At 32.0% G+C, this 26942-nt stretch overlaps 2 protein-coding genes and 2 long non-coding RNA genes across 6 annotated transcripts in view; 2 read left to right on the top strand and 2 right to left on the bottom strand.

Moving 5' to 3' along the window:
• LOC129913501 (chitin synthase chs-2) overlaps window positions 1-18975 on the top strand; it is a 38415-nt gene extending 19440 nt beyond the window's left edge. For 2 of the 3 annotated variants that reach the window (XM_055992226.1, XM_055992228.1), the window contains exons 3-13: window positions 6391-6549; window positions 8222-8465; window positions 8538-9767; window positions 9831-10098; window positions 10394-12309; window positions 14384-14560; window positions 17352-17552; window positions 17615-17828; window positions 17890-18041; window positions 18112-18207; window positions 18286-18975. In XM_055992226.1, coding sequence (XP_055848201.1) covers window positions 6440-6549; window positions 8222-8465; window positions 8538-9767; window positions 9831-10098; window positions 10394-12309; window positions 14384-14560; window positions 17352-17552; window positions 17615-17828; window positions 17890-18041; window positions 18112-18207; window positions 18286-18435 — 4758 coding nt within the window. In that variant the 5' untranslated portion in view covers window positions 6391-6439 and the 3' untranslated portion in view covers window positions 18436-18975. Of the gene's footprint in view, window positions 1-6390; window positions 6550-8221; window positions 8466-8537; window positions 9768-9830; window positions 10099-10393; window positions 12310-14383; window positions 14561-14892; window positions 15070-17351; window positions 17553-17614; window positions 17829-17889; window positions 18042-18111; window positions 18208-18285 lie in introns of all 3 variants that reach the window. The other variant, XM_055992227.1, reaches the window with a different exon arrangement.
• Window positions 17426-22283, bottom strand: LOC129913504 (uncharacterized). Its single transcript, XR_008772056.1, has 3 exons — window positions 19805-22283; window positions 17643-17807; window positions 17426-17540 (listed from the first exon to the last, which is right to left on the bottom strand). It is a non-coding gene; the product is annotated as an uncharacterized LOC129913504 (long non-coding RNA).
• Window positions 22284-23240: 957 nt separating this feature from the next.
• Window positions 23241-25214, bottom strand: LOC129913503 (decapping nuclease DXO homolog). Its single transcript, XM_055992229.1, has 2 exons — window positions 24179-25214; window positions 23241-24120 (listed from the first exon to the last, which is right to left on the bottom strand). The coding sequence occupies exons 1-2, from the start codon at window positions 25097-25099 to the stop codon at window positions 23890-23892; spliced, it is 1152 nt and encodes a 383-aa protein (XP_055848204.1). The 5' UTR covers window positions 25100-25214; the 3' UTR covers window positions 23241-23889.
• Window positions 25215-25329: 115 nt separating this feature from the next.
• LOC129913505 (uncharacterized) lies at window positions 25330-25912 on the top strand. Its single transcript, XR_008772057.1, has 2 exons — window positions 25330-25652; window positions 25714-25912. It is a non-coding gene; the product is annotated as an uncharacterized LOC129913505 (long non-coding RNA).
• The last annotated feature ends 1030 nt before the right edge of the window (window positions 25913-26942 follow it).

Raw genomic sequence — 26942 nt, 5'->3', positions numbered from 1 at the left:
AAAAATAAACATAAGTTGTCTTGAAACAAAGTTTTCATTAACAATAACGAAATTAGAAACTAAAAAAAAAAACAGTCTTCATTTTAGGATCTTAATAGGCTATTGATTATGTAGTTTAGAAAGGAACTAAGACGTTCACGGGTTTTTATTGCAGGAATCGTTGAATGGGTTATAAAAGAAGATAAAATTGCGGAGTGCTATTAAATGAGAGGGTGGAAACTGAAGATAGGGGTGCAAAAGCCCCCTTTTTGGTTTTTTCAATATACCTCGTAAACCAAGCAAAATTTTGATATATTGCATATAAATTTTTTAATTGAAAAAATTGAAAATTGAAAAAAATTCCATACCACAGTAGTCGAAACAATCATAAAAAAATATCAAAAAAATCGAATTTTTGAGTTTTTTTGTTTTTTTAGTTATACATTTTTTTTGGGTTGAGATAGACATAAACATTGCTCCAAAGAAAAAAAGAAGATTAAATTGCCTTCAAAATGCTGTGCTCACTAAATTTTTTCATTGAAAATTAACATTTTTTTTCATTGCATTAACATTTTCTATATCTTTTTTCAAAACTATGACCATATATAAAAAAATGTTTGCAAACAAAAGAAAAAAATGTGAATATCAGTCCCTTTTTCGATTAACAAAAATTAAAGGTATGATATTTGACTAAATTTTTGTAATAATCCAGTAGTTTAATAATTCCATTGGTAGTATTTAAGTTTATTTCTAATGTAACCATTTAACATATTAAATAAATAAATAGGCATTATTATCTTTCAATTAAGCCATCGAAACCTAAAAAAAAATATTTAATGGAATATTTTTTACGAATTTTTAAAAATATGTTACATGAGAGTAACGCTGGGTCCAAAAGGGTTGAATAAAAATAAAAGAACTAGAACGACTACTGCACTCTTGCGCCATTATTTTATTTGTTTGAATATTTTTTCAATTTCACTTGCTAAACGCTTGTGTTCAGCCTTCAGCATTCAACTCGGTCTGCTCAGTTATTTTATTCTGAGTCCATCGATGGTGCTCTGAACTAGCTCAGAATACGTTCAGAACGAAAAAAGAAACACAAATTTGAAGCTCTAAATGTTCAAAATTAAAAAAGAAATACAATTTTTGGAAAGAAAAAAAAAATCGCTATTATGAAATTAGTGAAAAAGTCGCTTTAAATAAAAAGTCGTCGCTTGGTCGCTAAGGCTTCAAAAAGGTCGCTAATAGCGACTAAAGTCGCTTAACGGTAACGCTGCACCAAGGTAAGGTAGGTATGTATGTTTGTAGGGCCTTCCAGTTTATCTGGATTTAAAAGTTTAAAATTTCGAAATAGGTTCGTTATGCAATTTTTTGTTTTATGGTACCTATGTCGCTATGGGTCTTATAAAAAATGTTGCATATTTTTAGGGGAAAACTTTAAATTCAAAACCCGAATTGAAAATTTCTTGAATTTGTTGCTTCACAATTTGAACATTAAATGCACTTCAACACTACAAAAAAGCTTAGGTAATTGCCTAAAAGGAAAAACTTTAAAATTTAAGAAAATATGTAAGCAGGTATGCAGGAATTTGTTGATAATAATTAATTGCTCCAACAGATGCATTAGGTAGGTAGGTATTTTAAAGACTTTTTATCTATACCTACCTAATTAAAAAAAAAAAAAAAACTAAAAATGCCAAATTATAGACACCTTCCTTCTTATGCAATAATGTTGGAGCAATTAATTATTATCAACAAATTCCTGCATACCTGCTTACATATTTTCTTAAATTTTAAAGTTTTTCCTTTTAGGCAATTACCTAAGCTTTTTTGTAGTGTTGAAGTGCATTTAATGTTCAAATTGTGAAGCAACAAATTCAAGAAATTTTCAATTCGGGTTTTGAATTTAAAGTTTTCCCCTAAAAATATGCAACATTTTTTATAAGACCCATAGCGACATAGGTACCATAAAACAAAAAATTGCATAACGAACCTATTTCGAAATTTTAAACTTTTAAATCCAGATAAACTGGAAGGCCCTACAAACATACATACCTACCTTACCTTGGTGTGTCTATAATAAATTATGTAGGTACCTAAGTCATAAAATTTTTAAATCGAGCGAAAGACCGTACATCATACCTTCATAGAGGTCTGAAACCGACTGAGGAAAAAACATTTCAAGGTGTGCGTTTGTATTATTTTCATCAAAGCAGACTGTGGGGGGCCGAGTCAAAATTTAAATCAACGCATACACACTCGATTATTCCTATTAACTATGAACACATTTATGTATTTGGTTTGTTTTTATAATAAAAATAGTCGCATCGCAACCTGATTGGTTGAATAGCATTGAGTTGTGTTTTTCGGTTGCTTTAGTGGTAGTTAGTAAAATGCATCTCTCCAAAACTAGAGTGATAGACTTAAAGTGTAAAAAAGCGATGAAAAGAATTACAAAAAAATGTTGGGGGTAGGCATCGTTTTCAAGAGATGTCTAGGTTTCTTCTAGGCTAGGACATGGGAGACATTTTTTTTATAATAGATGTTTGTTGTTGTAAGATATCTTTGAAAAAGGTAGGTAGATGTTTATACGTTAAATCAAATTGATTTTTGAAATTGAGGTAGGTACCTAATGGTAAAATAGGAACGGAAAAGCTGTCTATATAATATAGAGAAATTAAATGGGCAGTAGTAGGTACCTTTATAAACTTTGTTTTTGCTGTTGAGTTTTACTTAACGTCTTCCGTACCTATAGGTAGGTACTTGTTTTAAGGGCTTATGAAAGGGCAAGAATACTTGACTATTAGAAATGTAGCTTTTTAAAAAGCATTAATTTTTGAAAATATACCTATATAAAGCTATATATAGATATGTACCTATATATTGCAACTGTTGCAGCCAATTTAAAGGTCAAACCGTGGAGCAACAAATTCTAGATTAGGGTAATAAATTAGCAACAAAATATCTTCAAATTCCTGCGTACTTAAATTTTCAAATTTTCAATTTGTGGCGTACCCAGCTTGATAGATGACGTCATCGCAAAATTTTTTCTTCTGTAAGAGAGGATTGGGTAGTGATAGAAAATTTAAAAATAGCTTTTTGCAGAGCAACAAATTCTGTCTACAATTTGGCGTTTTTAGTTTTTTGAAAAAGCGTATGGATAAAAAGTCTCCAAAATATTGCATCTGTTGCAGTCGATTTGAAGGTCAAATCGTGGAGCAACAAATTCAATATTAGAGCAACTAATTAGCAACAAATTATCACTTAAATCCTGCATACTCAGATTTTGGAAATAGGGGGGTGTGGGTGCTATCTTGACGTCAAGATAGCACCCACACCGTTTTTTATAGTTTTTAGGGGCGAGAGTTGACTAGTTTTTGGACTATAATACTGGAATGGAAAATTTTTGTGTTACTTTTTGCAGAGCATGAAATCATGTTTTTAATTTGGCATTTTTAGTTTTTTGAAAAAAATTATAGATAAAAAGTCTCCAAAAAAATGCATCTGTTGCAGCCGATTTTATGGTCAAATCATGGAGCAACAAATTCTAGATTAGAGCAACTAATTAGCAACAAATTATTACTAAAATCCTGCATACTCAGATTTTGGAAATAAGGGGGTGTGGGTGCTATCTTGACGTCAAGATAGCACCCACACCCTTTCCATCAATTTTGAGGGGGAAGGGGTGGAGCAACAAATTCAAGATTAGAGCAACTAATTAGCAACAAATTAGCAACAAATTATTGCATACTTATTTTTTTAAAATTTTAGGTTTTTCTTGGTGTGGGTGCTATCTTGACGTTTTGATATGTTCCACAAGTTCCACAATGCATTTTGGACATGAAGGAGATGGATTTAAAAGTTGAATGAGACCTTTTTGAAAAGGTGTTGAGAGGCCCTTTAATTTGATACCTTTTTTGTTGCTGTGCGTTAAATTTTGGGGAATTTAGCTTTTTTGAGAAAACTGTTGAAGTGCATTTCATGGTCAAATCTTGGAGCAACAAATTCAAGATTGGAGCAACTAATTAGCAACAAATTAGCAACAAATTACTGCGTACTCAGTTTTTTGAAATGTTGGGTTTTTAATGGGTGTGGGTGCTATCTTGACGTCAAGATAGCACCCACACCCTTTCCATCAATTTTGAGGGGGAAGGAGTGGAGCAACAAATTCGAGATTAGAGCAACTAATTAGCAACAAATTAGCAACAAATTATTGCATACTCAGATTTTGGAAATTTGGGGGTGTGGGTGCTATCTTGACGGACCTAAATATCTCTTTAATATAAGCATAAATCTGTTTGAGCAATCCATTCTGAATCTTGAAGGATTGTCAAAATCAATCTCCACCATGCTATTAAATCGCCTTACCAAAGATGACAGGTTTAATTTTAGTAGAGAATATGGATTAAGCATGTGATACAGAGTGTATATGCATACGTAGATAAGTTGATGGTAAATGCGAAAATGAACTGTTCATACACACTGGTTGATAGGTCGACACGTTACACTTTTGAAAAAGTTGTTCAAAGACAAACCGCCCTATCAGGTTTGCAACTTGTAGATAAATAGCATTGCATTAAATGTTTTTAAAACGAAGGTTTTAATATATAAGAATTTCTTTAAAAAAGAGGCTTTTCAACTAAAAACGTTCAGTCGGAAGGAAATTAAAAACTTCCTTGAATATGCCGTGCATTTATTCTATTTTTTGTCTTTTTTTAAGATTATTATTTTTTTTAATTCAGAATTAAAAACTATCTATAAAACCATGTCACACATAAAATCGTGAGTCATGATTAATTAAATATGTGTAGTGTACCAAAGGTGAAATCTCTACCTCGATTCCAGACGGGACAGTGTCAAATAAACAATTTTTTTTCTAAAATCTCATACAACTTAGTTTCCTATAAACGGATACCCTCATGAACGAAATGCGGTATAATGATTTAAAGATTTATATAAAATTTCAAGTGAAAATATTAAAAACAGCTTTAGTTATATTGCGTGCCGTTTTCCCAAAATATTTTTCCAAGGGATTCACTGAAAAGACGCCATTTTGTAATATTTTCATATTAAATTTTCCCCTTAAACTTAATACCTGCATATTAACATACTTAAGAATTTTTTCTATCACTATTTTTTTCTATCAATAAAAAAAAAATCTTTAAAAAACGCATCTTTTTTCCACCACCTAAAATGAAATCCGTATCATGTTGCACTTTTTTATAACAAAAAATAATAGTTTTTTATGTTTTTAAAGAATAAATTCAAACAAACAATCACGCAATTCTATAAGCTGCAATTTATAAAAAAGTGATGTATGGCGTATGAGTAATTTTTTTTTCTTCAAGAAAATAAAAAAAAAATATTCCCGGGTAGCAAAAATAGGTACTAATGCTTTTTGTATGAGTAAAGGAAAACTTAAATCGACTTAAAAGATCCAAACCAAAAGAACGTTTTATTCTTAATTAAGAGAATTATAACTTCTAAAAGTGTAGGTACTATGTAAGAAAAGAATACTCTTTTGTTTTTTGGTATATGCACTTGCGCTCAAAAATACTGCAATCTGCAACATGTTAAAAAATATTGATATTTTTTTTTTATAAAATGAAGATATTATTGATTACTGCAAAGAAGTTTACAAGTTTTTCTAAGAAATTTCCATCTGTTGCTATAGGAAAACCGTTCAAAAACTTTAAGAAAAAGCTGTTGCATGTATGTTTACTCTTTTAGATTTGTTTATATGGAGCGGTTTTAATGACCAAGAATGTATTATATTATATTATATATATTATATTATACATGCATCGAATACAAAAAATTCACAATTCAATTATTAATTACGAAAGTCCTTCATTTTTCAAACCTGAAACTTCAAACATATGTATCCTTGAAAATGGATGATCAAAATTCTATATTCTAGGCCATTTGTCTCCGGCCAATGGCCCTTGCAAAAACTTGTGGCCTCCCTGTTGTGATGTGCGGATGGAACAATTTATTTTCTGGAATTAAGATTTCACGGTTGATGATGCGGTTGGCGACCATTAACATTATTTCTCTATTCATCTTTAAATCGTTGTACATAGTCCCTTTATTGTTTTTTTTTTTTTTGTTTCCTTCGCATGGCCTATTTGAAGGATAAAAAAAAACAAGTTTCTGAAAGGTATAATGCAAGTGAGTGCTGCAACGTCTAGATTGGATGGCAAGTTTGTGGTTAAACTTACAAAAATATACCTTTAGAATACGTACATCTTATCTTAGTGTGGGACCCTTGTTAAAAACTCACTTTTGTTTTTTGTGCTAAATTGAAATAGATTGTTGTGTGTTGTATCTTGTACATTGATTAATTTTATGAGGGACACATAAGTTGCTAACATGTTTTATTTTGTCTTCTTTTGTTTTTATTTGCAGAGTGGTTTCCTTCAGCAACTACTACAGGAATTCCTTTTAGCCGTGGGAGATGTCTGGCATAAGACATCGCCCTCTGGCTCCGCCAGGGAATGGCGACAGTGATGACAATTTCACAGACGACGAGAGTACACCTTTAACACAAGATATTTATGGTGGAAGGTAAGTTGTTATTAGACCTACGGTAAATTATTATTGTATTATGATGTATTTTATTATTAACGATAATATGTATGATATGCATCAATAAAAAATATAAGATTTCTTTATGACATCTAAAAGGCTCTTAATTCATGTCATTTTGACTTTATTAAAGAGCTATATTCCAGAAGGGTTTAACAACAATATTATTGCGAGGTTATTTTTCTGATCACCTCTGCTCGAACTCAAGTGAACACTATAAAATACAAGTTTTCCGAAGAAGAGTTATCAAAATTAAAAAGCCTTCAAAATGAGTCACACTACGTTGTTGCCATTCACTAGCTGGTGTTTAAGGTTAAAGATGATGGTTAGCTTAGCTACCTTTTACCAAAACTTGGTCATATTAGGCTGATAAATGCTACCGTGGGTTGACGAGAGGGTGAAAGGGGCAGATATTTTTGCAGTGACATTAAATTGATTGAAAAGTGGCAATTTCATTTCGATCCTGCAAAATTTAGTGTACAAAGGAATTTTTTGCTCTTTTACAAATAGCCGCGATCCTTTTTTTTAAATGTTCTCAAAACTTTTATTCCTTCGTTGTGAAAAACAAACGATTTTGTGAATGTGTCTGAAAGTATTAAACCTTATTCCAATTTTAACAAAAATTGTCACATTAAAAAAAATTAATTCAGGAAGTTTCAGAAAAACCGGATTAATGCACTAGTTTTTGAGATATCATTTCCGAAAACTGCTTTTTTGAGAAAAAGTTTTAAAGTTTTAAATATAATGCCCACAAGAAAGCCTTAAAAAAAAGAAATACAAATTAACAGAAGAACTTTGAATTGTGAAATGCATGTTTTAGAATTCCAGCCATATACATATGTGCCCTTAATTATGAAAGTGGACTAAGTCACTCCTAAAAATGGCATCAAATTTAGCCTAAAAATAATTATTATTTAAGGGGTAAAGTTTATTTGAAAGCGAAATTGCAGTAAATAAACTTCTTTATTGCTCCTCTAGTGATTTCATAAAAGAAATATAATTAAATCGTTATAAGAAAATTATTATGTAAGTTTTTCTTTAAACAATGCAAAAAGTGACTTAGTCCACTTTCATAATCATGGGCACATATGTATGTAGAGAGCGTTTTTAACGCTACGTTGCAATTTTCATACTTTTTGGTACATATTACTATTTTGATGTGACGGTCTACCACTGTAGCATTACTTACTGGTCACTGCTAAGAATTACTTGTTGAAGCTCTTTTAATTGATGGCAAGAATAGGTACTGTATATGCAAGCAATCCTACCGAAAAGTATACAAATCTGAAGGCAGTGTTAAAAACGCTGCGTGTGTGGCCAGGCCTAAACTTTAAACCCCCTTTACAGCATTTGTTCAAAAGTTTTCATCTTCAGTCTGAGTTTTAGAATTTCCATAGGATTTGCATAGAATTTGTACTCAGTATTCTACTGCCTAGGTCTACCAAAAAGTGTTTCACTTTTGTTATTTTACTATTAGGTATTTAGGGCTATTTGCTGAATCGAAACTTAAATAATTTATGTTTAACATAAACTCTTATTCATCACATAAGAATTTATGTAGAACTTAAATGCTTAAGTTTCGATTCAGCAAACGGGTCTTATTTACTGAAAAAAATAATCTTAATATTATTTTTTTTCTTCTTATTTTTAGCCAACGTACAATTCAAGAAACAAAAGGATGGGATGTGTTTCGAGATCCACCTTTAAAGGTGGACAGTGGATCCATGGCTAATCAAGCATGTTTAGAAATAACTGTTAAAATATTAAAAGTAGTTGCATATTTAGTAACATTTATAATCGTACTGACGGGAGGTGTTCTAGCTAAGGGCTGTGTATTATTTATGACATCACAAATACGTAGAGATAAGAAAATATTATTTTGCAATAAGGACCTTGTAAGTAACATCTTAAAAAACATCTTAAAATTCCTTGAGTTCATATTAATTTTTTTGTATCTTCATTTATAGGGTCGTGATAAAACCTTTGCAGTTAAGTTGCCCGAAGAAGAGCGGATAGCATGGATTTGGGCATTAATAATTGCATTTGCAGTGCCCGAGGTTGGTGCTCTTATTCGAGCTACTCGTATTTGTTTCTTTAAAACCTTCAAAGTGCCGAAGAAGGGCCATTTCATGTTCCAATTGCTGATGGAAAGTTTAAGTGCTTTCGGTACGGCACTTTTAATGTTCATCGTTCTACCCGAAATCGATGCCATTCAAGGAGCAATGCTTACAAATTGCCTTGTACTAGTTCCCGGAGTTTTAGGTTTACTATCTAGATCTTCGAAGGAAGGAAAATGTGCAGTTAAAGCGCTAGTAGACATAGCTGCTATTGCTGCACAAGTTACAGGATTTGTAGTTTGGCCTTTGTTGGAGAACCGATTAGTTTTATGGGCAATTCCTATTTCTTGTTTTATGATTTCATGCGGTTGGTGGGAAAATTTTGTTTCAACACAATCCCCAATTGGATTTATTCGTTCCATGGGTCGAGTAAAGGAAGAACTTAAATACACCCGCTACTTCAGCTACATGTTCATTTCGATTTGGAAGATTTCATTGTTCATATGTTCAGCCCTATTTATATACTGGCTACGTGGAGATGAGGTCGCAAATATGTTCTCAATGTTTAGTGATGCCTTTGGACCACACAAGATTGCAGTAGACGAACTTGCAACATCGTTGACAAGTAGTCTACCAGACTTTTTGGAAGCTTCTCAAATCGATAGTATCGATATTGATGCAGAATATTACACTGTTATCTATGTACTTTTGATTCAAGTCTTTGGAGCCTATTTTTGCTATATATTTGGAAAGTTTGCTTGTAAAATCCTTATTCAAGGTTTCAGTTATGCCTTCCCTGTCAGCATGACAGTTCCTATTGCGGTGTCTGTTTTGATCGCAGCTTGTGGAATAAGAACGGATGATCCGTGCTTCTTCCATGGCACCATTCCGGATTACTTGTTCTTCGAGAGTCCACAAAACTTTAGACTGAATGACTTTATAACTAAACAAATGGCCTGGGCTTGGATCTTGTGGTTGCTGAGTCAGACTTGGATCTCATTGCATATCTGGACACCAAAATGTGAACGTTTGGCTACGACCGAAAAATTATTCGTTTCTCCAATGTATTCTGCTTTGTTGATTGATCAATCTATGGCAATGAATAGACGAAGAGATGATCAGGCCGATGTCAAGACTGAGGTAAGTTTTAAATAATCCTAGTAGGTATATTAAAAAAAAAAAAACACTATTTTGGGTTTTCAGGATCTTGAACAAATTGAAAAGGAAAAAGGCGATGAGTACTATGAAACAATATCCGTTCACACTGATGGTTCTGCCATTCAAAAACCTAGTATCAAGAGTTCAGATCATATTACAAGAATCTACGCTTGCGCAACTATGTGGCATGAAACGAGAGACGAGATGATGGAGTTCTTGAAAAGTATCATGCGAATGGATGAGGATCAGTGTGCTCGACGTGTGGCGCAGAAATATTTACGTATTGTGGATCCGGATTATTATGAATTTGAAAGTGAGTTTTTTTTTAAAATGTGTACGATCATGGGCGAAAAAACTCTTCTTATAGTCTACTCGTAACTTGAAGAGGCTAATGAGCCTATTTTATTGCTAAAATCCAAGATTTTTATAAAAGAAATGCTTGGATTGGAAAATACAGGAATCTTATTTGATCAATTACTAACATTTGAAAAAGCTTAGCTATTTCGAGCTGTAAATCTACCACTTCTTCTTTTTAATTGATCCTATTCCGTATTTTGGAATTACCGATTTTATTAAAATGACTTCCCTTAAAACCTTATTTTTTGCAGCTCACATATTTTTCGATGACGCTTTCGAAATCTCCGATCATAGTGACGATGATATTCAGGTAAATCGTTTTGTAAAACTTTTAGTGACGACAATTGATGAAGCTGCGTCCGATATTCATCAAACAACAATCCGTTTACGCCCACCTAAAAAATACCCAGCCCCCTACGGAGGACGTTTGGTTTGGTCACTACCCGGCAAAACAAAAATGATTGCCCACTTAAAGGACAAAGATCGAATTCGTCATCGTAAACGTTGGTCCCAGGTAATGTACATGTACTACTTATTGGGTCATCGACTCATGGAACTACCAATATCTGTCGATCGCAAAGATGTTGTTGCCGAAAATACCTACCTACTTACTCTTGATGGAGATATTGATTTTCAACCGAATGCTGTTACACTCTTGATTGATTTGATGAAAAAGAATAAAAATCTTGGCGCAGCTTGTGGTCGTATTCATCCAATTGGATCGGGTCCTATGGTGTGGTATCAAATGTTCGAATACGCTATCGGCCATTGGCTGCAAAAAGCCACCGAACACATGATCGGTTGTGTACTTTGTAGCCCGGGGTGCTTCTCTCTTTTCCGCGGCAAAGGTCTTATGGATGATAATGTAATGAAGAAATACACCACCCGTTCTGATGAAGCTCGGCATTATGTACAGTACGATCAGGGTGAAGATCGTTGGTTATGTACGCTGCTGTTGCAAAGAGGATACCGTGTAGAATATTCAGCTGCTTCCGATGCCTACACCCATTGCCCAGAAGGTTTTAACGAGTTTTACAATCAACGTCGTCGTTGGGTACCCTCAACGCTTGCCAATATTATGGATCTGCTTGGAGACTACAAACGTACTATCAAGATCAATGAGAATATATCGCTTTTGTATATATTCTATCAGATGCTTTTGATGGGAGGTACTATTCTTGGACCTGGAACGATCTTTCTTATGTTGGTGGGAGCTTTTGTGGCCGCTTTTCGAATTGACAATTGGACATCGTTTCATTATAATATTGTTCCGATCCTCGCATTCATGTTTATATGTTTCACGTGCAAAGCTAATGTTCAGCTATTTGTCGCACAGGTATTATCCACTGCATATGCCCTCATTATGATGGCTGTGATAGTCGGTACGGCTTTGCAGTTAGGTGAGGATGGTATCGGAAGTCCTTCGGCTATTTTCTTGATATCTATGACGGGGTCATTTTTCATAGCGGCGTGCTTACATCCGCAGGAGTTTTGGTGTATAGCAGCTGGAATAATTTATCTTTTGTCCATTCCATCTATGTACTTGCTCCTTATCTTGTACTCGGTCATTAACTTGAACGTCGTTTCCTGGGGAACTCGTGAAGTTGTGGCAAAGAAGACGAAAAAAGAAATGGAAGCAGATAAGAAAGCAGCTGAAGAATCAGCAAAGAGGGTGAAACAAAAGAGTATGCTTGGTTTCCTTCAAGGTGGAATCGGGGATAATAACGATGAAGAAGGTTCCATGGAAATATCTTTGGCTGGGTTATTCCGTTGTATTCTGTGTACTCATGGAAAAACAACTGATGAACAAGCACAATTCAAACATATTGCCGATTCTCTTGATACTATCAATAAGAAGATAGAAAATCTAGAGCATACAATCGATCCTCACGCACAACATCGTCGTCGTACGACATCAGCAAGCTCGAAAGATCATCATCTTTTGTCATCAGTAGCTGAGAAATCTGGTGACGAATCGGAACATTCCGAATCTGAAAGTTCCGGAGAACCACAACAAGAACGTGATTTCTTAACAAATCCTTATTGGATCGAAGATCCTGATCTGAGGAAAGGAGAAGTAGACTTTTTATCAAGTGCTGAATTACAATTTTGGAAGGATATGATTGATCAATATCTATATCCAATTGATAATGATCCAGTTGAACAGGTACTTTGTCAGATGATTGACAAATTTTAAAAAAGTTTTGTGTTTTTCTTTCTAGGCTGGGTTGGAGTGATTTGTTCAGTAGTAGCACGCGCGAAGTATTTGTTCACTTTCTTGAAGGAATTGGAGCTCTTGAACAATAACACTGGTCAACAAGGTTTTTGCCACAAGAACCAAAATATACTTTTCTAGTAGTTTTTGGGGTGCTGAATCCGAATCTGAAGACAGAAAAGTTTGATTGGCCTTCGTTTTTGAAATACTACCGTTAGAAAATGTCAAAAAACGTAATTTTGGCTGTTTTCGAGGTTATGTTTTTATGTGGAGTAATTCATTATGAATAAAGGAGAATGGGCAAGTTTGTATGGAACGTGGACGTTACGCGGCCAGGAATGAATTTGTTATTTTTTGATGTAATTAAGGTTTACAAATATTGTGCAGAAGTTTTATCCTTGTGACGTACTTCAACAACGGATAAAATGCATTTTTGCATTTAACTCTTTATATAGATTGTCTCAATGTTATAACTAAATTGTGTATTTTAAATGCAAAATATGATACTCTGTCATTTTCCCTGAGTCTAAAGACCTTTATCTTGAATATCCAACCAATAGAACCCAAACTATAAACATTTTAAAACAACAATTTCAAGCCAATTTTGAGAGTTTCGTTGCTCAATTTTTTGTTAGTTTGAATTGTTTGAAAACTTTCGAACAAAATCTTGAAGTGGTTATCTTAAAAATATTATATTATGAGTTCTATTGGTCGTATTTTCAAGATTAATGTCTTCAGACTCAGGGAAAATGACAGAGCATCATATTTTATGTTAAAAATTAAAATATGAATCAATTTGTCCTTCATACATTGAACAATGCATTAACAATACTAATATACATTCTAAACGCAATACAGCGAAACGTCCATAGTAAAAGTTTTTCCTACTTTATAATTCTTTCATTTGATACTAATTTAAATGATGGCCGCTCAACGTCCAAAATGCCCATTCTCCTTTGTAACGTTGCCTATAAGAGGTAGTTTTATTCTTTCAAATTTAAATCTTTCCGATATCTCTTTTATTGCCCGAGATATTTAAAATTTAAGTAGCGGTCTTTGAATCAGAAAAAACACTGGCCAACCAAATTAAACTTTTTTTGCCTCAAGAATCAAAAGGTTTCTAAAGGTTTTTGGGTTGCTGAACTCGAATCCACAATCAGAAAAATTCTATAAGCCTTGAAATATTACCGTTATAAAATGCAAAAAAAGGGTTTTTTATAACAGTTATATTTCAAGAACTTTGGCTAATAGAATTTTTCCGATTGCGGATTTGAGATCAGCAACTCGAAAACCTTCAGAAAAGTATATTTTGGTTCTTGTGGCAAAAATTTTATGACCAGGGACTTAAACTTTAGATTAAACTTAGTTTCTCTTTAGCTTACTAACTGAAACTTAAGATATATCGAGCAATAAAAGAGATATCGGGAAAATTTAAACAGTTTTTGAAAGAATAATATATGTTGTTATAATAACCGTTACAAATTTGTTTATAATGAATTACCTCACATAAAAACAGAATATCGAAAACAGCCAAAATGAAGTTTTTTAGCATTTTATAACGGTAATATTTAAAAAAACGGAGGCCAATCAAATTTTTCTGACTTCAGATTCGGATTCAGCACCCCAAAAACTACTAGAAAAGTATATTTTGGTTCTTGTGGCAAAAAAAAAGTTAAATTTTGTTGACCAGTGTAATTAGTAGGTGGTTAATTTCTTATTTACGTACTTAGGATGACAATCGCATATCCTAGTTTTCTTTGGCTTGTTTTTCTTTTATTCTTCTTCGGTAGAGTTAGCAAGGGTCCTTATTACCCGGCTACTCTACCATATCAACTCACTCTATCTCAAGAAAAGCGCGTTTAAAAAAAGCAAAGCATATAAAAGATTTATCTACGAGAACAAATTTAGTACAACGGAAACAGATCGTTTTTAATTGATAGTCGAGAGTTCCAATTCAACCAAGAAATTAAGAAAGTTCAAAGACCAATACATAATGAACATTTTCCAAAATAATAAATTTTTCCAGGCAAGAATTGCTGTTGATCTCAAAGAGCTACGTAACTCTTCAGTCTTTGCGTTTTTCATGATAAATGCTCTCTTTGTGTTAATTGTATTTTTGCTGCAACTGAACAAGGATAATATTCATGTTAAATGGCCTTTTGGTGTTCGTACAAATATTACTTATGACGAATCAACGCAAGAGGTAAATTTTTAAATGGGATTTCATTGATATCGTCAATATTTCCAAGGACAATATTGCCGCCATCTCCTGAAATCCCTAAATTCCAACAATACTAACACATATATTTTTTTTTTCTTTTCTCTTTTTTGCTTTTATTTATTTTTCTCAAAATGCAATTTAAAAAACTACAAATCAAATAAAAATTTAATGCAAAAAACGCTTTATGCTGTAATGTGATGTGATGCAAAAAAAAAATATATAATTACAATACAAATATGGGGTACAAAAAAATCAAATGTCTATCTTTAAAATTTTGGACAAATGGGAAATTTAAACAAAACAACCAAAAAAAGGCAAGGATCGCAAATGATTTGATTGAGCTGCGGAACAAGTCGGTATTTGCCTTCTTCATGTTCAACGCACTATTCGTCTTGATCGTTTTCTTGTTGCAACTCAACAAAGATAAATTACACATCGAATGGCCGTTTGGCGTCAAAACGAACATAACATATATTGAAGAAACAGCTGAGGTTCATATTGATAAAAAAAAAACTTTTTTTTTGTTTCAAATGTTTCTTAACAACCTCTTTTTTGTTTTATTTTAAAAGTTTTTTTTTGTTACCTTTTTATGTTTCCTTTTTATGTTGTATCACCAATTTCCCTGGTCCATAAATTTATTTCTTTCAAATAACTATACTTTTTTTAAACTACTACACCCTGTTCTTATGATGGGTTTTGTTTTTTTTTTTTTTTAATTAATGTGGTGAAAGGGTTCCAAAATATGGTCACCCTCTCCTTTCTTTTATATAGGTGAAACCTTTCCCAACAAAAAAAATTACCACCACTAGAACCACCAAAATGTCCAGTTGTTCATTATTAATTGAAACTGTGTTGCTAATAAACTGCATTTTATCATCATCATCATCATAATCATTTTTAAAATTAATGTTATGTATTATAATTTTTTTTTATGATTTCCTAATCAAATTCGATTAAAAAAAAGTTTTAACCAAAATTTCAACCATGTATCAACAATTCCTTATAGTAATATACCAACATTATAAACAACAAGCTAGGATTGCCTCCTATACTTTTGAAACATTTGGAAAGGTAAAAACCTTACACGACTACTAAAATGAAATAATTTTTTATAAGACAACTCCATGAGGTAAAGTGGATATATGGCTGGACTTTGGTAAAAAAAAATAAATGTTGACTGTTAAAATATTTAGTCAACGGGCTTGAGATCACTAATTTGCAATTTTCTAGAAATTTAAATTAAATTTAAGATTAATAAGAAATAGTTCGCGGAAGTTGACAAAATATTTTAATGAGTCATGCCTTGCATGAGATGTGGCAAATACGAATTTAAACTTGGTATTCTAAACTTCTTCCCATAAAGCTTTTTATTATGTCTTCCCCTTTATAAAACTCCAAAATAATACTTCAATTTATTCAGCAAAGTACTGCCTGTTGGAAAACGTATCATCTTTTCTAAGCCAATATTTACACTTTTCTATGCCAATATTATTAATTGTATTTTGCAGTAGTTTTATGAATTCGAGGTTTAATGTAAAAGAATTTTCTTTGAATAAAAAAAATACTGCTGGGATTTAAATTTTAAAATTTTTAAAACCAAAAATCATTATTTTATTTATCAAAATTAATTTTGGTTTCCAACACACACTTTTCCGACTAATGAGCATGTGAAAATTCAAAGAACAAACTATTAAATATTTACTTTTAGAAATTTTCAAAAAATCCGAAAAGAAAACCCTGTGAGTTAAGAGAGAAAAATCTTTTCAAGAAAACCAAACTTTCAAAATAAACTGTCAATAACTTACTTACATGTATCGACATTCCTGGGAAACATGTTGAATTATTTCGATAAAGTAGTAATTAAAAATTAAATTAGTGAAGTCAAAAGCAATTCACATACTACCTATAGTTTTTTAAAGGATCTTTTTTGGTTTGTTACAGAAATATCACATATAAAGGGTTAAATATGAGCCACTTTTTATATGTAGTGGAAAATATCTCACTTAACTCATCAAACAGAAGTAAAATTTCTTAATAAAAATCAGTTCTTAAGCTTATACTAGACTCTATAATAAATCTTTCAATCCTATTAATTAGCACAAATACTTATGTTTGCACCAAAATTTCATTAATATTTTAAAGTATTTTAGAAAAAGCTTACTATTGAATTTCCTCAATTTTTTTCTTTTTCAAACATTCTATTTAAATAAAGTATATCACAGCAAATCTTAAGCACAATAGTTTAAAATCGAATTAAGAAATATTTTAATTGGTAAAAAATTTGCTATTAAATCATTCTCTCATCGTCGATTTAATAACAAAGCAAAATAAAATTGAAAATTACATCACAGTTACGAAAAAAATGCACCATGCAATATCCAAAAGGTGCAAACAAACAAATATATAGTTCTTTTATCATTATGCTGAAAGCAAGCACATACTTATACATTATCCTCATCACAAAAAAAAATATATAAAGTATCCTCCAACTCATACATATTACTTGTTATGTGTATTTAAAATTGCATCCTATTTTGTGTTGGTTTTCTAACACACCCTACTTCCAATCAAACCACACACATTGCACATAAATTTATTCCTCCAAATGTGTTTTTTTTATTTTTATTTTATGAGTTTCATTTTTTTTTTTTGTTTTTGCATAAAATCCAAACTAATTTTATAATCAATATTAAAAACGTAACTAACTTACACTAATTGAATAAAATTAATTAAGATTTATGTCTAATTTATTGTATGTTATCCTCCAAATTAGGTTCATATTTCAAAAGAATACTTACAATTAGAACCTATTGGTCTTGTATTCGTGTTCTTTTTCGCTTTGATCTTGGTGATACAATTCTCTGCTATGTTGTTCCATCGATTTGGGACCATATCGCATATCTTAGCTTCTACAGAGCTTAATTGGTGCAAGAAGAAATCTGAAGATTTATCACAGGATGCTCTAATAGACAAGGTGAGGAATTTTTTTTTAATTTCATACAAGTCAGATTAATTAAATTTCATATTTTTATTCAGCATGCTGTGGAAATAGTCAAGAACTTACAACGTTTGCAAGGTATAGATGGAGGGGACTACGACAATGACTCCGGTAGTGGTCCCGATCGTATTGCAAGGAGACGTACTATTCAAAATCTTGAGAAAGCCAGACAACCCCGACGTCAAATTGGAACTCTGGATGTTGCGTTTAAAAAGAGATTCTTGAAATTAACTGCAGATGAAAACAATCCAGGTATACAATAGATATATTTTTTTAAATAAGACAAAGTTTAAAATTTGTTATTTAATTTCAGCAACACCCATATTGACTCGAAGAATGACAATGCGAAGAGAAACTATTAGAGCTTTGGAAGTTCGAAAGAATTCAGTTATGGCTGAAAGGCGAAAGTCAGCTATGCAAACATTGGGCGCCAAAAATGAATACGGTATCACTACTAATAACACGGTAAGCTTTCTTTTTTTTCAAAAAAAGTAGAATTTTTCTTCATATTTATTTTTTATTTTCTTATCCATAGATGAATAATGTTGGAGCCCCAGCTCGCAGTGGTCGTTCATCGAATGCTGGAATTAGCATCAAAGACGTATTCAATACCAACGGAGGTCTTGCAGAGGTAATTTAGTTTTGCCTAAATACACTTTATATTTTCGTGTCTATACATTTCATTACAACTATTGAAATTTTTATTTAGCAAATCTATGGATCCAATGGAGGAGGAGCTATTAATCAAGGCTACGAACACGTTTTAGATGAAGAAGATGGAAATTCAGTGAGATTGACGACTCGAAACCCACAAGTCTCATGGGGAACTAATAATAACATTACGAACAATAGGTTATAAAAATATTCAAATTAAAAAAGAATACTCCCATGTTGATAAATAATGGAAACACTGGAATTTGAATAATATATAATTTATTAAGAAGTGTTTTGAAAAATAGAAGAAAACTTTTGTTAATTTTGATAATTTCGTTTTAAATATTTTGAATGTTAGAAATCGAGTAAGAAAAATTAAAGAGAGTTAAAAAGTGTAAATATAATTTAAAAAAAAAGCCAATTACTCACTGCCGGAATCTGAAATCAGACAAAAAGTTGTAAGCCTTTGCTTGCATACTGAGATAAGTTATTCCAATAAAATTAATTTTTGCTTCGTTAAAATAATTAGGAATTTTTCACCAATCAAAAAAAATGTATAAGAAATTTTTTATTGATATTGTTAAGAATTTTTTTTTGTAATGATTATTTTTTATACATATATATTTCATTTGTTTTATATATTGTAAAAAACAACGCTTGTACTCAAATTTTTATTTCTTATCTATTTCCTACTTTAGTCGAAAACATTATGAGATTTTTTTATAGCCAATAAAATGAGAAAAAAAAGATATATTATGGTTTTTTTTTAATAATATTGGAAAATACTTCTTAAGACTTAACGAGAGAACATTTTCATAAATTTTGTAAAGATTAAAGTTAGTAAAAAGACTACTTACTTGATTGTTGAATCATGAGGCTTGGTCTAAAAAAAATACCTCAATCGCCAATATTGATGTATTCACGCTTAGGGGAAATGACAGAGCATCAGTCCTTGTATTCAGAATTTGGATTTGTGGTTATTTAGCCTACCCGCAGTTATTGGAAAACTCATTTATTTAACCCCCCGAAAATCTTTTAAGGCTACGATTTAAACTTGCCAGACTTTTGAATTCGTTATTAGAAAACATAAGGATATAAAACTGCATACTCACATTTTGGTTATACCTCCACTCCCAAAATTTGCTGTGGGCTCTTGGACTATTATATTCTTGTAGGAAATTAATTCGATTTTCTTTAACCATTTAGAAGATGTTCTTATTCAAATCCCAATGTATACTAGTTTTAACTAGTAAAAACAACTAGTAAAAAATCTCCACATAAGTACAGCAATCAAAAATTCAGTGAATTGACGTTATTTTAAGTTAACACTTTCCCTTAATCGATTATTTAAAACAATCATATAATTGACTCCAACTTAAGCCTATTTATAACTTTTGGACAAAAATCAACTAAGACCCTTATAATTGTGACATACTGCTTGAATAGATACTATTCTACGCTAAAAACTCTGATACACATGTGGCACAACTTTATACTATGGTAGCTTTCTAGCAGTGTTTAACAGATATTAGGCACCAAAGCCAAAAAAAAAATAGTTGAACTTTATTGCTTACCTGACTTGTTTAAGTGTCGATACTACTTCCATACTTAAAAGGCGCCTAAGAGAAATGGCTGGTCGTCAACTGAATAACTCTTGTTGATATTATTTCTTAATCAGCTTTCAATTTTTTTTAATATAGGTACTTATTAATATTTTAGAAACCCATTTGATGTCTAACCGATTTTTTTAAATATTTTTTTTTTTTCACATTCGTACCTGGAGTTTCTTGTGAACAAGTTTACACCCGGAAAATTTAAATTTCAGTTTTTCCTTATTAAGAGCGAAAGGTTATCCACATTCATAAAACTAATTTTTTTTTATTAACTTTGCTTGAGGTAAAATGCGATTTAATCGATAGCTACTTAACACTTGAATTTTGTGGCAAAAAATTAAACGAAAAATTATATTTCAAAAACAAAAATAATATGGGGAAACATTTTCCACAGAAAACTCTCAAAAGGCCGATTAACGACAAAAATACAAAGTTTTTAAAGTCAGTTTTCATTTATTTAAAAAAAATTAACAAAATACCTATAGCTCAGGGAAATTAGTCAAAATATGGGCATGAAATCGCATTTTTCGTGGGACAAAATTTTTTTCATGGAATGTGTTCGGGAGTTTGTCCTCATCATAAAAGTCAATTTGTTGGGTTGATTGGAGGTTGGGAACAGCCGCCATTTTGGAAAAGAGATTGGTATCTTTTTTATTGAATAGCTCCATTGTTATTCATTTTAACAAAAAATGACAAAGGTTAGGCTTATTAACAATAAAATTATCTAAAAAATCTATAGAAACCTAGGTGGCCAACTTTCTTAAAAATATTCTGGTATAAGGAGAATATTTTTAAGAAAGATGGACACCTAGGTTTCTATAGATTTATTTTATATCACAGGTGTTTAAAATTTTTCATAAAATACTTTTTTTACATTTTGCATCAAAAAACAGATTTCAAAATTTTTTTTACGAAAATGTGCAATAGCTATGAAATTTTTAAAGTGTTTATGTACTCATCCAATTATTGTAGAAAATTATAAAAAAAAGAAATAAATAAAATTCATTCATTCGTGGTTGTAGTGAACGAAAACATAAGATGATAAAATTTAAAATACACTGAACGAAAAAAAGTCCATATTTTATGAACTGATTGCGATAGAACTTTTTTCTATCTGTTTTTAGAACAATCATAAGTGTAGCTATAAGCCGTTTTAGGGTTGTCCATTCTCTATTGCACACCCTGTATATTTTCAGACATATTCTAAACAAAATTCCCAGGGAAATGGTTTCGGGAGAAGGGCCCCAATCGGAAAAATGGCGAAAATTTCCATTTTTTTTTGGTTTCCCCATATTCTTAACAGTTGAGGAACGAAATTCAAGCTAAAAAAATAATGAAATTTCAGGAACTTTTCAGTTAGGAGTTTTTTTTTTCAGGAATAGGATTATGACGATTACAACTAAACTTCAACTTTTTGAATCGTTATACCTAAGAAACGGTGGGTCTTAGGAAAAAAAGTGTCATGACACTTTTTATATATAATAATCTGGTCTACAATTCTTGCTTTGAAAATTTTTTGATAAGACTTACCGTTTTGCTGAAAATCGTGAAAAACCAGTTTTTGTGACCTTTTGACCCCTATAACTCTTAACGCGGACACGATATCAATGTCGATTTTTCACATCTTCATAACAAAGCCGTCATTAAGCTGTATACCAAAATTCAGCCCAGTAGGAATTTTTCCGCAGATTGGGCTTAAAAATGACTAAAATGACTGGGCTATATTTACTAGTCAAAAGTGAGAAAAAAGCAAGTTTTTTGCTATTAGGCCGAGCAAATTTTGGGAGTAGAGATATTGCCAAAATATAAGTACGCAGTTGTGCAGCCATACGCGTCTTAATATCGAATTCAAAGGTCTGACAACTCTAATTTTATGCTTTATACTGTTTTCGAGGGGTTAAAAAACGTAAGTTTTCCAGTTAATGTGAATGATCTAAATTTTAACCATTGCAAATTATAAATAAAAAACTGATGCTCTGTCATTTTTCCTAAATCTGAACACTCCAACCTTGAGGATGTGACCAATAGAACTCAAGATATAAGCCGTTTAGCGATTATGTTTTAGAGACTTTTGTTTTTTAATTTTTGTTTGTTTATTTGAATTGAAAATCCCAATATGGTAATTTAAAAAAGCTTATATCTTCAGTTCTACTAACTACACTGCCAAGATTGAGGTGTCCAGATTTAGGAAAAATGACAGAGCACCAATTTTTATTATTATAATTTGAAATAGTGTAAATTTAGCTCATTCACACTAACTGGAAAACTTACGTTATTTAACCAACCGAAAACCTTATAAAGCACAAAATTAGAGCTGTCAGACCTTTGAATTCGATATACTCTACTCTACTCCCAAAATTTGCTCGGCCTAATAGCAAAAAACTTGCTTTTTTATCACTTTTGACTAGTACATAGGGAAATTCGGAGTTAGATTACTTCTACAATACAATAACAAATAAGGGGTCATTTTAAAGATAATTATAAGTACTATAATTCATTCTTGAAGAATTACCCAAAAAAGTCAAAAGTTCGTCAGATATATGAAAAAATGTCATTTTGCCCCAACCTTGCGACACAAACACGCACTTTAACCAACCATAAAATTATATTTAATTAACTCACGGAATTGTTTTGTATATCATTTTTTAGATAATTTTATTGTTAATAAGCCTAACCTTTGTCATTTTTTGTTAAAATGAATAACAATGGAGCTATTCAATAAAAACGATACCAATCTCTTTTCCAAAATGGCGGCTGTTCCCAACCTCCAATCAACCCAACAAATTGACTTTTATGATGAGGACAAACTCCCGAATACATTCCATGAAAAAAATTTTGTCCAGCGAAAAATGCGATTTAATTTACTAATTTCCCTGGGCTACTAGTCACTTGAAAAGCCAAAATAGTTTAATGTGTGATTTTGCTTAAATATCTAGTTTCTTATTTCATCCAATAAAAGAGATTTCATGCATCCTTTTTCACATTTGGTGTTTAAATTATAGCCAACTTGAATACAAGTTCGATATTTCGATTAAAAATTACCTAAATTCTTGTTACTTAACATCTACATATATTTGTACAATTTATCATCTTTTTAATCTCAAATAAAACAATATTGTGTAAAAATAGTTTAGCCTCTGGCACTGGTAGCTAGTGCTCTTTATATTATTTTCTTATTTATTTGCAATGTAATAAACTTTTAATAATTATGATATTTTCGAAATCGTTTTTAATAAAATGGTGAAGATACACTTTTCGGTAAAAAGTAAAGTATCTTTAAGTCCACTTTTAACATTTTCTAAAAGATAAAAATACAAAATTTGTGGAAATTTGTATAATGTATTATTTAAATAATCGTATATAAAAATCATCTAGTGTCGACCTAAGATACTTTTTGAATACTGGAAGCGCGGATTTGTTTCATCTTAAATTTTGTTTGGCTGAAATTAGTCGTAATGCATGTGGGTGTCTTAAATATATACAATTTTAACAATTTATCCATTGGTTCTCAAATTGTTTGAATGTGGTTAAGGGCCGATTTCACAATTTTGTATCACTAATTTTTTTAATTATGTCGGGAAGAATGAAACCCCAAGTCTTAATTTTTCCTCATTCACTTGATATAGTGAGAGTGCGTTGAGAAAAAACTACTTGTGCTCAAATCCTTCTACCTGTTTTTTGCAACAATATATTCCAAAGAAATTTGGTGCTGAAGAAGAAGCATGATTTCCTTAATACAGTGGAGGAAATAATATTTTGGTTCTTGCGGCATAAATTTTGTGAGCAGTGACTTGCACTTTAGATTAAGTTAAGTTTGTCTTTGGCTTTTTAACTGATACTTAAGATATCTCTTGCAATAAAAGTAATATATTTCGATTCGAGTTAAGCACCCTAACAACGTCTATTAAAGTATATTTTGGTTCTTGTGACAAAAAAAAATTCAATATTGTTGAACATTAAACGGTTTTAACTTTTCAAGTGGCCAATAGAGTACCTATAAAACTTATAGTTTAATTGGATAAAATTTTTCTTTTAAATATTGCACTTTAAATTTTTGGTACATCCGCGAATCGGTTTTCCAACACCGTCACATACCAATCAGGTAAAAATGAATTTGAAGATTTGCCAGCATAAATGCGATATCCGATTGCTCTTGATCGAGGGTTAAAATAAAACTCATAGACTGTATGAGGACAGTCTAAATTTTTCATTTCCCGTTTGACCATGTTTAAGAATTTTATAAGAAAATTCGCGCATTGTGATGGATCCCAAAAGTTCTACAAAAGATTTAATTTTAATTTTTTAATTTTTCATAAACAATAAAATTTAACATACCGCTCCTAACTGAGGCAAACACCTTGTTTCCATGTGTATAATTTCATCAACGAAACCACTTTCATTCCTATAGCCAATCATGATATCATTAATTCCAGCCAGAAAACACTGGCACCACCAGTTCCTGCACTTAAATCTGCGAAAGTTTTGATATTGTCGTTCATTAGTCGGACGAAGTGAACACTTAAGTTCCATAAATCTCAATGAACTCAAAATATCTTTGTTCTCAACATTTAAAACTAGATTATTACTCAAAGCACCATCGATTTCAGCTCCATAGAGTAATGTCATACCAGGAAATTGTGTTTTAAAGACACAATGGAATTCTGCACATTCGTCTACGGGGACATTTGTAATGGGCTCCTCATAGGGACTATCAGACAGACAATATTGCTCAAATTTCAATCCATAGGCACAACATCTTTTCTGATAGTCATCTTGATTGCAACGTTCATGTCGCTTTTGATCAGTTTCCTTTTCACAAAGATAAATATTTCCCTTATATCTGGTTGCTTGGATGCACCAGTCTTCTCGAGCTTCATAGGGAGTGGACATTACAACACGGAGCAAACCTCGAAATGCAATAAAATCAAATCCTTCGACGGCTTTGGTATTGGACGAGGAAGGTTTCTTTGAAAGGTGTTCATTTTGATGATTAAGTATAAAATGCAAAACAGGATAGAGTCGTTCTTTTTCTTCGCGGTTTTCAGGCTTTGATTTGGCCTGTCCGTAGCCGGCATTTAGGTTTAAGGGTAATCTTGATGGCATTCGGAAGTAGCGAAAGTTTTCAGCGGTGTTTTGGTAATCACGATTTGTGTCGAGACTGAAGCATCCAAGTGGTCGTGGTTGTTCAATGTTGGGAAACTGCAACCTATCATCTCGCTGTAGCTTTCCGACAAGGTTGGTTTTTATAAAAGCCATTTCTCATTAAATTTAGTTGATTTAAACAGAAATAAACTATGTATTAAAAAATAAATAAACACGAAGACAAACTAGCCCATCCCCAGTCCATAAATGAGAATATGACAAATGAAGTAGTAATCAAAAATGATGGAACTGTTCGAGTTGTAAATTTGAAAGGGCTCTTGGTAGATATGTTTCGTTGCTACATAAAATACAAAATAGCTCAACAGTGTCAAGGTATAAAAAGAGAAGGTATGATCATTAGAAAAAACTCCCCTTCAAGCAAGAAAACTGAGTTCAACAAAGAAACTCCGACCTCAGACCGCGAAAATCGGGCTTGCACTCACACACTTGCAACTTTTTGTGTATGAACACAAAGTCGAACGAGAATCGTGGTGAAAAATGAGAAAAGGAAAAGAAAGACAAGGCCAACAAGAGCCAAAGCGTCATGTTGTTATTTTTTGTTTAAGTGTTTGTGTCGCGTCGTGTCTCGTGTCGTTGTTTGTATAATGTTAGTTTATTAATTATAAACAATTTTATTAAATTATAAACAATATGGAAAACAAAAAAGGTATGTTTTATATATCGCTCAAAGTGTTTGGGTTAAAATGTTGTTTCTTCTTGTGTTGTAGATGTAATCTCTAATGATGCAGAAAAATCTAGAAGGTGAAACATGCGATTGGGTATCTAAAAAAACACCAACAACAGCAGCAGCATCAAATGAAATAAAATGAAAAAAAATGTATTGTATTTTATATTGTATTTATTGTGAAAATTTCGTTTGCCAAAATAAAATAAAAAATAAAACAGTTTCAGTGAAAAAAAAATAAATCTTGTTCTTTTTTTGGTCGCAAATGCGAAATGTCATCCCTTTCTTATTCCTCTTTCTGGTAGGTTTTCGATGGTCCGGCTCAGGTCCGCCTTCGGCTCCGTTTTCTCGGAATAGAGATTTTCACCACACCAATACATATGCAATCGACTTCGCGGTGATTATAATTTCCATACTAATTTGAGCCGCCTTCGGACCAGTTTCTGATCCGAAGTCGGACTCAGCTCCGCCTCAGGTGGAGCGGAATCGGACCGAGGTCGGACCTGTTTGCTTGAAGGGTCAGTATCGAGAACTGTCAAAACTTAAAAATGGCTACTTAAGGTTTTGACAGCTGCCCATTGAAATTGTTGTTGTAAACAAATTTGTCTTGGAAATTGTTGTTGCTTTTGACTTTGCCAAATATTAAACGTCAAAACCTTATTACCCCATTTTGTAAGATGGCGGCTCTAATGATCATATATGATAATATCATATTATGATGGTATACCTTGTCTTTTTATACCATGCAACAGTGTAGACTAGAGTGACCGCAACTCCCATAGAAAAAAATTTTTGTCGAATTTTTTTCGGGGGAACCCCATAAAATGTTCCGCCTTTGCAGATTTTTAGATAGCCAAAATTTCAGCTCGATTGGATAAGTCTAAATGGTGCCGACCATAAACAAAAAATACCAAGACTGGAAAATTTCGTACGTCTTTCCCCCCGAAACCCTTTTGTGTACAGTGCTGTCTGTGAATATATGTGAAAGCCACCACGTTGGTAAATGACGTTAACACGCACACATTTATAGGTTCACGACATTCACCACACATTTGACACGAACACAACGATAGGTTCACGACATTCACCACACCTCGCAGCTTGTAGGCAAACGTCAGTTGACCGCCGAGTTTCCAGTCTTGGTATTTTTTGTTTATGACTTCAGCTCTTTTTGAGGTAAGTACTGAAAATTTAAATTGATGACAATATTTTTTTTTTTTGTAAAACTAAACAAATTTTGAATCTGAATTATGTGTTATAACACTACCTTTC

This window comes from Episyrphus balteatus, chromosome 3 (genome assembly GCF_945859705.1).
Source record: "Episyrphus balteatus chromosome 3, idEpiBalt1.1, whole genome shotgun sequence".
NCBI classification, from domain to species: Eukaryota; Metazoa; Arthropoda; class Insecta; order Diptera; family Syrphidae; genus Episyrphus; species Episyrphus balteatus.
This window is presented reverse-complemented; position numbering and strand designations above follow the sequence as displayed.

Coding starts and splice junctions, on each gene's coding strand:
- LOC129913503 (XM_055992229.1), bottom strand. CDS start 25,099: ATGGCTTTTATAAAAACCAACCTTGTCGGAAAGCTACAGCGAGATGAT. Junction 24,121..24,178: donor GTTTGCCTCAGTTAGGAGCG/GTATGTTAAATT, acceptor AATCTTTTGTAG/AACTTTTGGGATCCATCACA.